The 16,446-nt window shown below is 39.8% G+C and overlaps 1 protein-coding gene across 3 annotated transcripts in view; it reads left to right on the plus strand.

Annotated features, from left to right (window-relative positions):
• Positions 1-16,446, plus strand: part of NBAS (NBAS subunit of NRZ tethering complex) — a 316,983-nt gene that overhangs the window by 264,954 nt on the left and 35,583 nt on the right. For all 3 annotated transcript variants that reach the window (XM_072767683.1, XM_072767684.1, XM_072767686.1), the window contains exons 45-47: positions 1,608-1,826; positions 4,855-5,057; positions 7,068-7,157. In XM_072767683.1, coding sequence (XP_072623784.1) covers positions 1,608-1,826; positions 4,855-5,057; positions 7,068-7,157 — 512 coding nt within the window. The remainder of the gene's footprint in view (positions 1-1,607; positions 1,827-4,854; positions 5,058-7,067; positions 7,158-16,446) is intronic.

The following is a 16,446-nucleotide window of genomic DNA, read 5'->3' on the forward strand; positions in this document are numbered from 1 at the left end:
GGGCTCATCCACATGATGGGAGAAGTAAGGAGGGCTGTTGAACTAACTATACATGAGTTCTGTTGTCTTGTTTTTCCACCACAGAAAAGAGTTCACAGTGTATGTGAGGGAGGAGGAGAATATAACTGGTACTTGCTGGTCAGCGGTGACTTCTGACTTTGTCCTATTCCATGAGTACTTGGAGGTAGCAATCTGGCTATAAAACTTAGTGGAAGCTGCATTTGCAAAGCACACACTAAGTTACCGTTTAGTAGAAATAGTACCTTCCTAAGGTTATTTTTTACCCATACCTGTAGGGGTTGAAGAAAATGTCAGCTGTCTGCACTATCATAGCATGAATTCTATGTAGAGTGACTTGGGGGGGGGGAGCTGGTGGGAAATGGGAGGTCTGGACCGACCTGCCTCCTGGTGTGGTCACTGATGCCATGTTTTAGCAGCTGTGGTACTTTTCAGAATAACCAGAGACACACGGTTAAGTGACATTGATAAATGATAGTAAAGATAAGATTTTGCCCTTGGACTCTTTATCTGTTTTTATTTTATTTATTTAAATCAACACAAAGCCCTTCTAGAGCTATAGTACAACAAAAATGTACTTGAGTCATTGACATGAGGCTAATAAATCTAGGATCCAAGGCAGCACAAATCAGCAGTTCCTAACAAGGCCCGGCATGGCTCCCCAGTGTGTGATGCCTCCATCAAGAGGGGTTATGTTTAGACTTGAGGCCAGGTAAGCTCAAATGTTTAATAATATTAGGAAAATATAACCCCTAACAAAATGACTGTCACATATTAGAATTCAATTGTAAAAAAAAAAAAAAAAAAAAAAAAAAGAATTCAATGAATACTTGGTGAGTGAGTGAATACGACATCATTATAGAACACTTGGAAAGTTGAGAACAAAATTGCTCATAATCCCAGCATGTTACCAGAACAGTAATGTGTGCATGTATGTGCGTGTGTGTGTGTTCAGTCATACACACAGGTTTAGTTTGGATTTTAATATAAACACGGCATAGTTTTATGATTTCTGATTCCTAAAATTTAACATTTTATGATAAGCATTTTCCAAAATGCTATGCTCTTTTAATAATTCTAAGTTTAATGACTATATAATGTTCTATCTAGTAATGTATCATAAGTTAGTTACCATTTCTTTTATTATTAGGCAGTTCGATTGCTTTTGAAGTTTTATAGTCTTATTCCAGTTAAATCTTCATGCCTATACTATTTTCTTCTTTTTAATTATTTCCATATAATAAATGATCATTACTGGGAATTGTGGTTGTAGAAATGACTCCTCCTTTTTGCACTGTAACCAGTAATCTACTTGAATGCTAGTTTCCTCATGCCACCCACTACTTTTGTGTATTAGCATGAAAAAAATCATTATTTACTAATTTAATAGTGCATATGGCTCCTCATTGTGGTGGTTTTCCTCACAGAAGAAAAACTAATATAACAAAACTCCTCTTCATGTGTTAAAGTTGTATGTTAACATCTCACTTTTGTTCTCTCTGCCTCGCTAATACCGTATTAAATATGCCATCTCTGATCACATGGGGCTGGTTTGTCTCACTGTTGTTCAATCACTTTTTGTGTTGAAGCTGTCTGTGGAAGCACGGAAAGAGATGACCAGGAAGGCTATTCAGATGGTCAAACATTTTATTGAAAAGCCACGGAAAAGAAATTCAGAAGATGACATTCAAGAAGCGAGTGACTCTAAAGTTACCTATGGAGATGCCCAGAGTCATCTGGAGAAATCACTTGCTCACCTGGAAACCCTCAGCCACAGCTTCCTTGTTTCTCTGAAGAACAGTGAGCAGGTAATGAAGTAAAAACTTCTCTGTGCCCACTCACTCACATAACATAGTACATGCTTTCGTTTTTCTTTTAAAGACACAGTAGTGGTTTTGCTTGGGTTTTCAGTCTTTCAGATGTCTTTGAAAATGGTCCTCAATCCTTTATCCTTTAGCTTCTTCATTACCTCTTGATTATCAATTCAGTTACCAGTTCTTTGAAAAGGATTTGAGGCCACTGATCAGGATTGATCTCAGTCAGGGAAGAGGCGGGAGGGATGGGGGAAAGGCCCCTAAGTTTAACCTACGTTAGGTGCCTGGGGGATGGAGGGGTCCTCTGAAAAGATGATCAGGACAGTGGTCTGTGAGCCTGTTTTGTGTTCTGAACAGAAAAATGATTGATTTTTTTTGTCCCTAATTTTCAGAAAAATTCAGAAAGAGCCATCCATGCCTGCTTCAACAGTTTTTCGGTTTTTTAATTAGATGCACTCATCCTGTTTTTTTTTTTTTAATATTTTGTGTTTCCAATATAATTTTATTATCAATCCAATTTTTTTGGCTATTAAAATTATTCCTAGTTGGTTTCCAGTTGAGACCTTCGTGATATCTCAAAAAAATACTCTCAGAAGAGTCCAGAGTCCCTGCCCATGACGAGAGTTCAGGCCCAGTGTGTTAGGGCAGCACGAGGAAACCCTTTCTCTGTAGCTTTTGTAGTTTTTCTGCTGTGCTGTTGTAGCCAAGGGAGTTTTAGCGATTTTTTCACATAACTCAGAAGTTGACAGATCGATCGGTAAATGGTTTCATATAGGTGCAAACAGTGTATAGATATCTAAGTAATATTTCATTTACCCCTTTAATGTTGATGGTAAATGAAACTCTAAGTGGCCACTAATCTCCTCTTTTATTTTTCTTAAACTGTACATGTTGATTGAATTGTGTTCTTGGCTTGTAAAGAACAATTCCTGACTAGAAAGATAGGTCAATGGAGAGCAGTTCAGATAATGAACAAATGGAAGACTTCAAAATTTGTATGAGACACATAAACTCAAAGCCCTCATGGAAAAGACGGGAAGAATTCAAAAGTTTGATAGCAGTTTCATTTCATTTTGTATTTTTCAGTGCTATTAGCCTGTCTAATGAATCACATTAAATGATGTACAAGCAATAGAGAAGGCTTTTTGCAGGGAACAAATTGGCTTTACCAATCTTGATTTTATCTTTCTGACATGTACCGTGCTATAATCCATAATTATGAGAACTAGGGTAAAATTTGAATTCTTCAAGTAAAAGTGATTATACTTATTAGTATAAAAAATTAAAGACTTGTCTTTTTTATTAAATATACTATGCTCAGATCTGGAGAATTGTCACCCCTCTCCTTGGAACAAGTATTGTCTTTGAATGATTAGAATAACATATATGGGGCCAAGGGGATTATTAATGGAAATAGCTGTTTGTTTCAATGAGGCTGTGATTTAAAGGTACCAGTAGCTGCTTGCAATGCCATCAGTCAGACCATGGAGGTCCATTGTAGTAGATTCTTCAGGTTCCTAGAGTGGACCTCATTTGATTTTGTTAGGGTACTTTTCATAGCAAACACTGGAAATAACCTTCAGCCTCATACATTTGTCCCTTTTAAGTTCAGGCCATAATTTTAACCTCTTTAGTCATACACCCAGTGAAAGAAGATTCTCTGTGCCCCAGATTAACGCAGTCTAAACTAGATGCCTTTATTCTACAGTGCCTCAGTTTCCTCTTGTTCAGGAGGGATACTAGTGGCCACTTTGAACTCACAGCAATTTTCTTTTATTAGAAGTTTCACGGGCCACCTGGGTGTCTGCCTTTGATTTAGGACATGATCTTGGGGTCCTGGGATCAAGTCCCCATTAGGCTCCCCAGAGGGAGCTTGCTTCTCCTTCTGCCTGTGTCTCTGCCTCTCTCTCTTTGTCTCATGAATAAATAATAAAATATTAAAAAAAAAAAAGAAATTTCACAGTGAGGAGAAGAGTAAAATGAACTGTCATGTGCCTGACTCACAGCTTCAGCAGTTATCAGAACATGAACTATCTTATTCCATGCATACTCCCACCTACCCTCACCCCCTCCTGGGGATTATTTTAAAGAAAATCCGGGTCATCTTTTTACTTTGTCTGTAAATACTTCCATATCTGTTTCTAAAGGATACATGCAAACACCACCACTACAACATGATCACAGTAAAAAATTATCAGGAATTCTTTAATATCATCAACTGGCCAATTGTTTGGATTTTATATGGTTGTTCTGAAAGTCGAGAGGGTATATTCAAGATTACTTGAGAAACTGTACAGAACCTGGAAAGCATTCTTAACACTTAGTGACCATGTTTTGGTACAATGAAAAGCAGTGGCTTGGGGCCTATTTCATATATTATTTGTCATATTCATTTTTACAGACAGTACCCAAGAGGGGCAGGCTGTGTGCCATGGAGGTGGGGAGATGTCTTTTGGATTCTGATCCTCCTTCCCCTAATTTCTAGCCGTGTGACTTTGGCCATGTTACTTTGCATCTTTGGTTTTTACCAATTTACTTTTTGGTAAAATGGAGCTAATTAAAACTCCTTGCAGGATTTTAGAAGCATTAAATTGGTGACACGCTAGACTACCTGGGTTTGTGCAGTTGATACTCCTAGGTCTGAGCTGTCATGTGGTTGCAGCCCAGTAATAATAATAGAGAAACTTATACTTCAGTGAGCTCTACCTTGTGCCTGACATTGTCCTAGAGGTTTTTACACTCTCTCATTTAATGTTAACAATATCCCCTCTTCCCTAGAGTCTCTGTCCTCATCCTCATTTTGCAGACACTGAAGGCCTACAGACTAATACGTGATACAGCAAGGGTCTGTACTCAAGCCTCATGTCTCTGGAGCCCAAGCCCTTCCTAACCACTGCCTTTTCTTCAGTTTGTAGTTCTAGTTATTCGGTTTGAGAATCTTCTTAATATGCTTCACTGTGTACATGTAGACATACTGAATTCCTATTTGATAACTCAGGTGTTTTGTGCCATATCTTTGCAGGAAATACTGCAGAAATACGGTGACCTCTATGATCTGTCCCGATCAGAGGAAGGGAAACTTCGTGAGCAAGCTGTGGCCATGTGTCTAGATGGTCTGCCTCTAAGAATGATTCAGCAGCTGCTACAAGTGGCCGTGGGCCCTCTTGACATCTCGCCCAAGGATGTGGTGCAGGGTGCCATAAGGAAGATCATTTCTGCGTTGAGGTAAGCTAGAGAAGACTCGTTGGGAACCTGAGGTGATAGTGTGCCAATAGTAGCACTCGTTTTACAGTAACGAAGAAAAAAATACCATGTATGTAGAAGCGTTTTATAAACTGTGAAGCACTTTATAAAAGTGAAACACGATCATTAGATTTCTGAGTCTTCTGTCTTAAGATACCTTGAGAATGGAGAACCACGGACATGCTTCACCACTGGTATTATATGTAACATGCCCTAAAGCTAACTTCCGGCTAGACCCTCTCCTTCCAGGGAAAGGCCAAAATGGCCTGTGAGGGAGGTAGCTGCATGTCAGGACATCATAGGACCCCAGGTGGATGTTCTGCTCTTGCCTTTTCTACTTCCACTTCTTTGTAGAGGCTGCAAAATGGTGCCCAGAAGCTCTTCTTGAAATACACAAGGCAAGGTTAATCATATACTGAAGAAGTTAGACATCTGTTAAGTGTCTTAGAGTTTTATTTACCTGCAGTTAATGGTGTGGAACCAACAACTGAGAAGTACTAGCTTTCTGTCAGTGTGCCCGTGTCCTCATGGGAGGATTGGGGACGAGGGGGAAAGCCAAGCTCCAAAAGAGAATGAGGCATCAAGTGCTTTCTGTGAATAATGCAATTAGGCTGCAAGATTTGGTTGTGTTTAATGTATTCTCCTTTTAAGCCTGCTTTGTAATTCTGCATTGCTCTTGAGGAACTTTTTGATTAAATGCATGTCAGTTTTCCACAGCTGAACTGAAATCAAATGAGCCTTTATCAGTTTAATTACCCCAGCCTCATACAGTTTTCACCTTAATGATCTGCGGTATCTGGTAATTCTGAAGAGAGAGAGAGAGAAGGAGAAATAAAATATCATAACATTTTTTAAGAAATAACAAATGTCAAATTAATAACGCTTTATTCTATTATTAGCCTATTATGTTTTGGTGGTGGTGGCTGTAAAAGCCACCCACTTTCCTCTTTCAGAGGATGACAGACACTTGTTGGTTGTATTTGCATCTTTTGATTTATGCTATCTTATTACTGTTCCTTGAATCAAGATTTAGATGAGCCTCACCAAAACAAACATTTTGAAAAATGAGTGCTTTGATGAATTTAGCTTATTTCCTAAAAATTACACATTGTCATGAATAATTAAAATATGATGTGATATTTTTACATTTATAAAATTCTGACATAAATTATACTTCTCTCTTCTTCCCTGTGCCCAGTTCCACTTGTAAAGACTTGGTTCTTACCTAATAAATGTTATGCTTAGCACACAGAAGACATTCAATAAATGTGAATTAAATCTTTCTGCAGTGGGAGGAAAGGGAACTTGAGTTCAGCTACCACCTTTTCAAAGGAAAAGAAATTGCTATTGACAGCATCCGTAGCATTTTCTTTTTAGAAAGTTAGTAAAATTTAGTAGGTATAAAATAACAAAGGCACATAAAGAACTGAATCCACCAGTTGATTTAAATCACATTACTTAAATTATTCAGAAAACTCACCTAAAACTTCTTTTCTCCTGTTGTTTTTTCAAAATCCAGTTAAGTCCTAGACATACACATTTGTAAAATGGGCATAATAATAGTACCTATCTTGTAGACTGTTCGAAACTAAATGGTAGAATGTGTGTAAAGCACTCAGCAGTGCCTTGGACCTGGTAAGTACCACGTAAATATTTGGGTTTTATTATTTTTTTTTAAATCCAGCTGGAGAATATAGATGATAATATATTTAATGCTTAAAATAGCTCATCTATCTAATGTTCATTGAATGTTTTTTAAATGACGTAATGCAAGTAGATTTTATTTTCTTGATAGGAAAACCAGCATATACTAGATTATGAGCTCCTTCAGGACAGAAAAGGTTTCACTTCTCTATCCTTAGCACTTGCAGAGGATATGCGTTGGCAGCCTCTCCAGCCAGAACCCAGTAGGGTGCTTGTGAGCATGAACACCACGCTGCTTTCTGAGGCCGAGCCCTGTTCTGAATCAGTCCTCTCTCTCTCCCTTCACAGTGGAGGTAGTGCTGACCTCGGTGGGTCGGGGGACCCCCTCCAGGTCCTGGAAGGTGTTGTTGCGGCCGTCCATGCCAGCGTGGACAAGGGGTAAGCCTAGCATGGTGTGTGTATCTCACCTTGTAACACTCCTCAGAATCTCCGAATCGCTTTAACATCACTGTTTATGAAACTGCCAAGGCATTCTGGAAGGAAGAGCTGAGGACTTTCTGCGTCACTAAAGAGGCTCTGCATCTGGACATGGGGTTACTGCAGCTGTCCTCTTGCCCCGTCAGCTCTGGCGGTCACTCCCTTCTCTCCAGAGCCTTGTTTGCCGGGCAGAGCGTGGTCTCCTCTAAACTCATTCTGCATGAGGCCAAGAGGGAACTACTTGGAGCTTCCTTAGGAGAGAAAGGATTCACACCTCAGGAGGTTAGCTGGACTGATTAAGTCCGCAAACTTTCTAGAATGTTTGTATTGTCTTTTTTGAAAGCTTTCTGTGTGTTAGGTCTGTCTTGCCCGAGGACTATGAGTATACAGGCTTTATAAGTCTTGGAGGGTGTGTGTCTCTAATGCCATTTTTAGAAAGAATTTTTCATTCGGGTGCAGTGGTAGTGATCGGAAGAACAGCAACAAGTTGGTGGTTCTGTGTTTGCCAGAGCTTAACATCTTTCATATGTCTGATATCCATGTCATCCCTGTAAGGCCTTGCCCCAATTTTCTTACCTATTTTATTTTTTAAAAATAATCACTACACCCAGTGTAGGACTGGAATACATGAGCCTGAGATCGAGTCACATGCTCTACCGACTGAGCCAGCCAGGCACCCCTGTTTTCTTTTTTTAAATGGGAAATATGATATAATAATAATGAAAAAATACTTTTGAAAATGCCCCATAGTTCATTCAGTAATATAATTGTTTTCATTTGCATATTACCTTCTAGTTATTGTGCAGATACAGATAGATTTTTATACAGCTTCAATCACAATGTGTAAACACAGAATGGCCTTATATACTTGCTACTGTAACTCTTCCCATTTATCTTTGTAGATTTCCTCATGATTATTTCTGATGGTTGTATATGTTGTTGCTGTTTTTAGAGGAAGCCTTGCCGGGAGTCATAGGCCTGGGACATGGAGCCAGGATCCCAGCCAGGCTCTGAATCATAATTTAGCGCTCAGATGCCTGTATAGCATATTTTTGTGTGTTGCTTTGTGCTCGAAACTTGAGTGGAGGAAACTAGGACCGGCCATCTCGGTGAATATGGGACAGCATTGCAGCGAGGGCCCTCTACCTAGCCTCGTGCCTTGCACCATTTTTCTAAACCCCTTTGCTTTGGGGTCTTGAAGTAGTAAGGAAGCTAAATTACACCTCTTATTCGAAAGAGAAATGAAATGATCTATGTGTTTACTGTGGGCCATACTCTGTTGCTGCATCACAAGGAGTTAGATACAAGGAAGAAGTAGCCTCCCACCGGAGCAGCTCAGTCTTGCAGGGGAGCCAAGCCTTCCCGTTGTTCTAGTTACCATATTACCGAAGGGTGAGTGCAGTACAGAGAGCGAGGAGGGAGCGCTTGATTCTGTCTGGGAAGTCAGGTCAGGATTCGCATGGGCGACATTGGTCCTGGTCTATGAAATGTGTGTCTGTGAGCAGGAGGTGGGAAATGGTACCCCAGGCTGAGGAAGCCATCTGCACCACTGTGGGTGCAGCAGGTAGCATAGCAGACAGGGACGCTGCATGGGGAACCCCAAGCCACCTTCCAGGGCTGCGGCCAGCATCTGCCATTCCGGTCAGAGCCCATCAGCTGCTTCTCTGCCTGCCATTCCCCAGTGAGCTGCTGTCAGAGCACAGCTGCTTTCAGGCGTCATAGGATGACAGGATCAGGATAGGCAGTAAGCTCCTTCCAGTGGAGACATCTCAAAAAGATTACAGGGCAGTATTCTTCTTAGTGAATTTCCAGCCAAATATACAGATGAATCCAACCTGGGTTTCTTACATACAGACTTTTTTTTTAAGCTTTGTTTTCTTTTTTTTTTTTTTTTTTAATTAATTTTTATTGGTGTTCAATTTACCAACATACAGAAAAACACCCAGTGCTCATCCCGTCAAGTGTCCACCTCAGTGCCCGTCACCCATTCCCCTCCAACACCCGCCCTCCTCCCCCTCCACCACCCCTAGTTCGTTTCCCCGAGTTAGGAGTCTTTATGTTCTGTCTCCCTTCCTGATATTTCCCAACATTTCTTCTCCCTTCCTTTATATTCCCTTTCACTATTATTCATATTCCCCAAATGAATGAGAACATACACTGTTTGTCCTTCTCCGACTGACTTATTTCACTCAGCATAATACCCTCCAGTTCCATCCACGTTGAAGCAAATGGTGGGTATTTGTCGTTTCTAATTGCTGAGTAACATTGGGGAATGGAGAAACAGAGCAAGATCGTACTTTTTATTCTAGAGACACAGCATAAGTCTTCTTAACAGAGAAACTTCAGTGAACTTTTCTCTTTCTTTCTTTCTTTCTTTCTTTCTTTCTTTCTTTCTTTCTTTCAAAAGAAAAGGAAGAAAGTCGACATCATAACTTTCATTTCTGGCAAGTCTTTTTTGAATCCAACACAGTTATACGTAAATCCTTGGCTTCCATTTCTCTTCCCAAAACTATGTGTGGCAGATCCCATAGGGGCATCACTCTCCTTCCCAGGTAGCCCCCAGTGGGGTCTTTGGAATGACATGGGATTCAGACCCTTTGAAAGTAAACCCTCTCAGTCACTCATTACACGGCCTGATAGGACTACCTAACCTCCAGGAGGCCACGCTAGGCCTGTGTGTCACCCTCACCTTTGGGGACATACCCAGCCTCCCTCAGTGCCAACCTCAAAACTTCACCATCCACTCCCTTCCATGGCATCTATTTGGATAGTAAATCCCCTATCTTGGCGCACACTGTCCACTATCACACACATTGACACGCTCTTAGGTTAGGCCTCCATCAACCCATAGTGGTCCTGGCAGGGAAACTGCATGGAAAAGTAGGAAGTTGAGTGGGTGTATTCATGGCTACCACCAAGTGTTTGGTTTTGCACCTAATTTTTAGAGTTTATGTCATTATCAGCATGGCCTCCTTTCACTTTTTTCTTTTTAAGATTTTGTTTCAGAGGGGTGGGAGGGGCAGAGAGAGAGGGAGAAGCAGACTTGCCTGCAGAGCAGGGAGCCCAACCCAGGCTCCATCCCAGGACTCTAGATCGTGACCTGAGCCAAAAGCAGATGCTTAGCAACTGAGTCACTCAGGTGCCTCCTCCTTTGATTTTTTTATATTCGTACAAGTATGATCTACCTTTGAGCTGCAGCTTCTGACCATTCATAAAGCCCCCCGTCCCTCCTCTTCTACCTCTGCTGTCAGCCGCACACAACCACAGCACCCAGACAGGTCACCAGTACCATGTCTGGACAGACAGGCTGCCTTTCTAGTGTAACCACATTCTTGCCTCCGGCCATCAGGGCTAAGTATTGTAAAGATTTGAAGTAGTGGAAAAAATCTTATACACCATGTACGATTAAAGATGAGATTAAGGTAATTAAGTGTTGAGAAGCTCGTGCACATAAATTTAACTTTATGAGTGTGTTTTCTCCCATGATTTATGTATGTCTATAACATATTATAAGAATACCTAAATTTCCTGTCTGTGTTTTGATTAGATTGCTTAAGAAAAAAAGGTTGAAAAACATTCAATAGCTAAAATAATAATTTTCTAAAACAATACACTTGTTAAACCTGGAACTAAGAAAATATGCATTTAGAAACACAAAAGTAATGAATATCTATGACTTAGTGCCGAGACCTTTGAAGTGGCTGTTCAGCAACCCACTTAATCCTCACAACAGCCCTCTTATGGTGTTATTATTGCCTCCATTTCAAATTAGGAAATGATGCCCAGACAGGTTTTATAATGTGTGTCCGGGTCAGCCAGATAAGAACATGCTGTGAATTTTCTCTCACCAGATCTCATCTGCTTCTGACATTAAAGAGCCTGCAATGGACAGGAAGGTAGCACTCCACAAATGCCACTGTGCACGGGAATTGCCTGGGGGTCTTCTTAAAATACAGATTTTACTCAAGTAGCTCTGGGTGGGACCTGAAATCCTGCTTTTGTAATCAGCTCCCGAGTGCTACGTAGTCCATGGACTACACTTGAAGTAGTGAGGTCTTCGGGCATCACTTCCCACTGCTTTCCCGCCTCTTGCATCTCCTTCCCCATGCTTTGGCCTCATGTCCTTTTCTACACGTCCCCCGTCCACCCCTGCTTCATGTACCTTTAGACACCTCCTAACAGGAATGATATACAGTGCAAACCAGTACATTAGTGATTTCTCAAAAGGATGTACAGAAATAAATCCATGCAGAACAGATATTAATGAGGAATTCTGTGCACTCTTCAAAAAGGAAGAAAGATTTCCTTCAAAACTATTGAGTATTTTAGAAGTTTTTGTTTGTGCAAATTGCTACTTAATCACAGTCCAGCTTCAGCTATCTGAAGGCTTATGTATATTGAACAGCATCAGATCATTCAGACTTCATTGAGCTCTTTGGTAATGCCTAGGGATTTCACAGTATTTTTAAAGTACAGAAAAAGAAAAGAAAGCCCACCAAAGCAAATTGAATCTGATTTCCTTTGTCTTCATGCTCTGTGGGGCAAAATAAATCATCAGATGTTGTCTGAGTGCCCACAGTGCACGAGGATTGTGTTCTGTTGTACTGAGCCCTGCTAACAGCCATGGTCACCATTAGGATGGCCAAGCCACTCTGCTACTGCAGTATTTCTCAGGGCCACCTCAGGCCATATTTATTATAATAGTTGTCATTTTTCCTCATTTTAGTGAGATGTACCCAGGCTCTTTTTGATAAATCCAGAAGAGATTCTGGATTGGCATACATTTGACAACAGCCACAGAGAGATGATTATTAGTATTTGCCAAAAAGTTAAGACTTGAGATCGGAATTTTGTGTACATCAAAATTATTTCCTTTGTAGGAACTTTTCTTTTGATAGAATTTGATTATGTTAATTATTTGCAGAAAGTCACACTTTTTACTGTACTACAAGACCATTAGCATATTTTGAGTTCCTTTATTTGCAATTCTCTTATTCCTGGCCAGGTGTGCCCCAGTTATTTCATGGAAGGTAATAAATAGATACTACGCAGGGGAAGGTCCCCTCCACCCAGCTCTGTAGGTGGTGAGGAAAGCGTTTGTGGTGTTTGGATCAGTTACTTGCGTTGAGGGATCTACGTAGAACATGGATATTGGGGTCTCTCACTGTCCGCTCACTTACATTTACTTGCTTCCCGTCCTAGCTCCCTTCTTAATCTTGCCTAGGATTTTATACATCAGAGTTTACACACTCATTTCCCACTGAAGCCATGCCAGTAACGCAAATGAGCAAGGTGGTCTGGGCTTAGGGAGAAGTAGAAGGTAGTGGAGGCAGAGGGGAACAAGAGCTCACACAGGCCTTGTCTAAAGGAAAGAATTGCCAGTGTGTCCTTTTTTACCCAGCTTTTAAAGAGGATGAGTGCAGAGATCACAAGGGAAAAGGTTTTTTTTTTGTTTTTTTTCTGTTTTTTTTTTTTTTTTTTAAGTCTAAACGAGTTGATGGATGTTAGCTAAACTTACTGTGGAATCATTTCACTATACATGTAGGTCAAGTCATTATGCTCTATACCGTAAGTTTATACAGTGCTGTATGTCAGTTATATCTCCGTAAAACTGGGGGAGGAATTAGAGGAGCTGGGAAATCTTGATTTCCTGTAAAAATTTTGAATTTTGATACATTGGCATATGCCATACAAGCCAACACAGAAATTCGGCTGCCAGTTTGTCATTTCCATATAGAAGATATGACTAAGTGACCTTCTGTTCCCTTCAGACATTCACATTCTGTGACATTTATGTTTATAAGAAATCACAGTGGTCTGTGTTCGTCTTGTTGGAATGCAGTCTTTCCTTTACCCGTTCCCAAATAAGAATAATAATTTTATTTCAGTGCATCATGATTATATAAAGCACTTACCATCTCTTTTGAGGAACCTTAACCATTTAAGTTCAAGGTTTAGTTGTCTTTGTATGAATATGCCAGGTATAATCCGAAAATTCTTTTACCAAGGATTAGCTTATTAATGTTCTCACTATCTGTCTTTTTACTCTGATACAGTAATTGCTTTTGTTTGGCTAACATTTCTCTTCCATTCCTTTTGTGAATATCCTCTTGTGCTACATTACATAATAGAACATCACTTTTTTTAAATTAACCATTTATTGAACATATTTTTGGTGTTATTGCTGCTGCTGTTCTTTGTTAATAGAGCTATTTCATAGGGCTCCTTATCTTTTGGGCCAAAACCAGTTGTGTGAATCTGTGTTTCCTTTAGTAGTTAATTTTTTTTAAAACAGTATAGTAGGTTACTCTGTGCAGTATAATAACCTCCTCCCCAGAAAATCCTCATTAAGGAGAAAAAGGTAGAAAATGGCTATTTGCAGTGAAACTGTGAGTGATTTTTTTCTTTTATCTGTCTTATAACTTTTTAAAAACAATTTATATAATTTTATAATAAAGTAAAAATGTTTAGAAATAATGTTCTTTTTATTCCTAAGCTCATAAAATCTCTCCTTGCCTTCATAAAATACTATATAAATGGAATAACTTTCCTTCTTCCCATTATGTTTTTTCACATTATAAAAGTCATAACTGGTCATTTTTCATCCACCTATTTACCTCAAAAATTTCAAACCCACAGAAATGTTGCAAGGATAGAAAAAAGAATACTTGTGTATTCTTCCCCTTGATTTGCCAGTTTGTTGCTCCTTTATCAAAATTTCTGTTCTTTCTCTGTCTCTGTGTATGTGTATGCATGTGTTTTTGATGGGTCCTGAGAGTGGCTATGGATTTTAAAAACTCAGATTGAAGTGGAAATGTTAACCATTTTGCAGCTGGAATATTTAGGAGATGGTATCTAGGCAATATCCTTGGCTAGCTTTTCCCACAGAGCTGCCTTTTATTTCTGTGTTGTCTTACTAAACACCAGTATTCACATGGCTCTGTGGAGAACATAGAAGCTTGCCTAGAACATAGTTCTTCCAGAACATAGCACTTCTACTCTGGGAGTGAGTTTTCCTAATTTTATTATGAGTTTAAAGTATCAACCAGAAGTTAGAGCAGACGCCCCCAAAATGTCATGTTATCAACTGTACAATAAACTCAAATGTAAATGGAATCTAACTCTGTGTAATGACTTGGAAAACATAATCTTCTATATCACATGAGTATCTGAATAATTATAATCTGCTGCCACAGTGTTCTAGAACATGCCCTGGTTTTGTTTGGTTTGGTTTGGTTTGGTTTGGTTTGGTTTGCTTTGGTTTGGTAGCACTGTGAAGTTACTGATAAGGCATTAAGATCACCCAAGTTCAAAAACTGGCTCTTCTCCTTACTTTGTGACCTTGAACACTAGATCTCTTTGTGGCTGTTTTCTCATCTGCAGATTGGAGATGATAATAGAATACATGAAAGAGAGGAGGGATGAAATACATGAAGTGATGTAATTCATAGCTCCTAGTAACTTCCATGAGTTAGTGTTTTCATTCTTTTTCACCACATTCAGGTCTTGGGTAATCATTATACTACCAGCTGCTCCTCATGAGACTCCAGCTTCTGCCCCTTCTGGCTCATTTTACCTGCTCCCTACTTGGCACCTGGGTGACAGGGTCAAAAAATCAGTTTCATATTATGTGAAATTGCTTTGAACTCCAGGCCAAAAATGTGCTTTAAACTCCTTTTTTCCTGAATTATACCTAATTGGACCCCTGTAGCCTTCACCAAAAAGGGCCTGAACCTGCCGCAGCCTGTATGCTTCTCTGATCACTTAACACGATTATGATATTTCAGTGCTCAGAAATCCCCCATATTCTCGTTCCATACGAAGATCAAACGTCCTCAATAATAATGGTGGTTACTAATTGAAGCACTTAGTTGTATGTCTGTTAATGTACTATGTGCTTTAAGTTTATTTATGTGTTTGTTTAATTCTCAAAAGCTTCATGAGTAAGGGAGTGATACCCATCTCCAATTTACACATGAGGAACTGGGGCTCAGAACCATTAGGTGGCTTCTTGGTCAACGTCACATTGTTAGGAAGAGGTAAATCTGGGAGCTGACTCCGGGTCTGACAGCTGCAGAGCCCGTGCTTTCCAAGCAATAAGCTGCACTGCCTTTGCAGCCTTGGGTGCGTGCTCTTGGCCATCCAGGTGAGGAATCTGCTAGCTACCCTGGTTCCATCTTCTTATCTACCACCTAGATGTCTGTGCTTTAGTCTCTCCCTGAACATGCTCTGTCCTTTGAAATCCTTGGTTTTTTGGTTTGTTTTTTTTCCTTGCTCTTCTCTTTATCTGGATCCTATTTTTCCACCTTTCCATTTACATACATCCCATTTGTCCTTTATGATCCTATTCAAATGCCACGTCCTCTGTGAAGCCTTCCCTGATTCTACTCACTCTTCCTCCAAAATGATTGTTCATATTTACATACATTAGTAATTTAAATAATAGTCACTTTTAAAATTTTTCTGTACCGTTACTTTTTGAAGGCAGGAATCCTATAATTATCATCTCTGTATCAAGCACAAACTTGTGCTTTGAGAATACCGGTGATAATCCTAATGATCATTATGCAGACAATGGTGTATCATTTATTAAGTAATTCCTCTGTGCTATGTACTGTGGCTGAGTACTTTATATACTTTTCTTGGTTTCAAAGACTCCAAGAGACACATTCTCAGGACCTATGTCTACTTACTATAAATTGGGAATGATGACATTCATGATTTTTATCTGGAGTTGTTAGCACATGATGGGGCCAGGGTTCACAGTTCCATCACATTCCCCCCAAATACTTTTCCACTACATGATGATTTCTGCTTATTTTAGATTTCCACACTGAAATATCAGTGGCAGTCTACTTTTCTTGCACCCCACTTTTGCCAGTTTTGATACATATCAAAGACACACATAGGTAAAGCTAACAAGTGATTTCCTAATTTAGAAAATGCTTAAGCCTATTATCTATGGCATTTAATAATTTATTTAATTCCTAAATACAAGTAATGAATTGTCTTTTTATTTTTTTTTTAAATTTTTTTTAATTTATTTATGATAGTCACACAGAGAGAGAGAGAGGCAGAGACATAGGCAGAGGGAGAAGCAGGCTCCATGCACCGGGAGCCCAACGTGGGATTCGATCCCGGGTCTCCAGGATCGCGCCCTGGGCCAAAGGCAGGCGCCAAACCGCTGCGCCACCCAGGGATCCCATGAATTGTCTTTTTAATTTGAATTTCCATGAAACTGTATTGACAA

Source organism: Vulpes vulpes, chromosome 8, assembly GCF_048418805.1.
Source record: "Vulpes vulpes isolate BD-2025 chromosome 8, VulVul3, whole genome shotgun sequence".
Lineage (NCBI taxonomy): Eukaryota > Metazoa > Chordata > Mammalia > Carnivora > Canidae > Vulpes > Vulpes vulpes.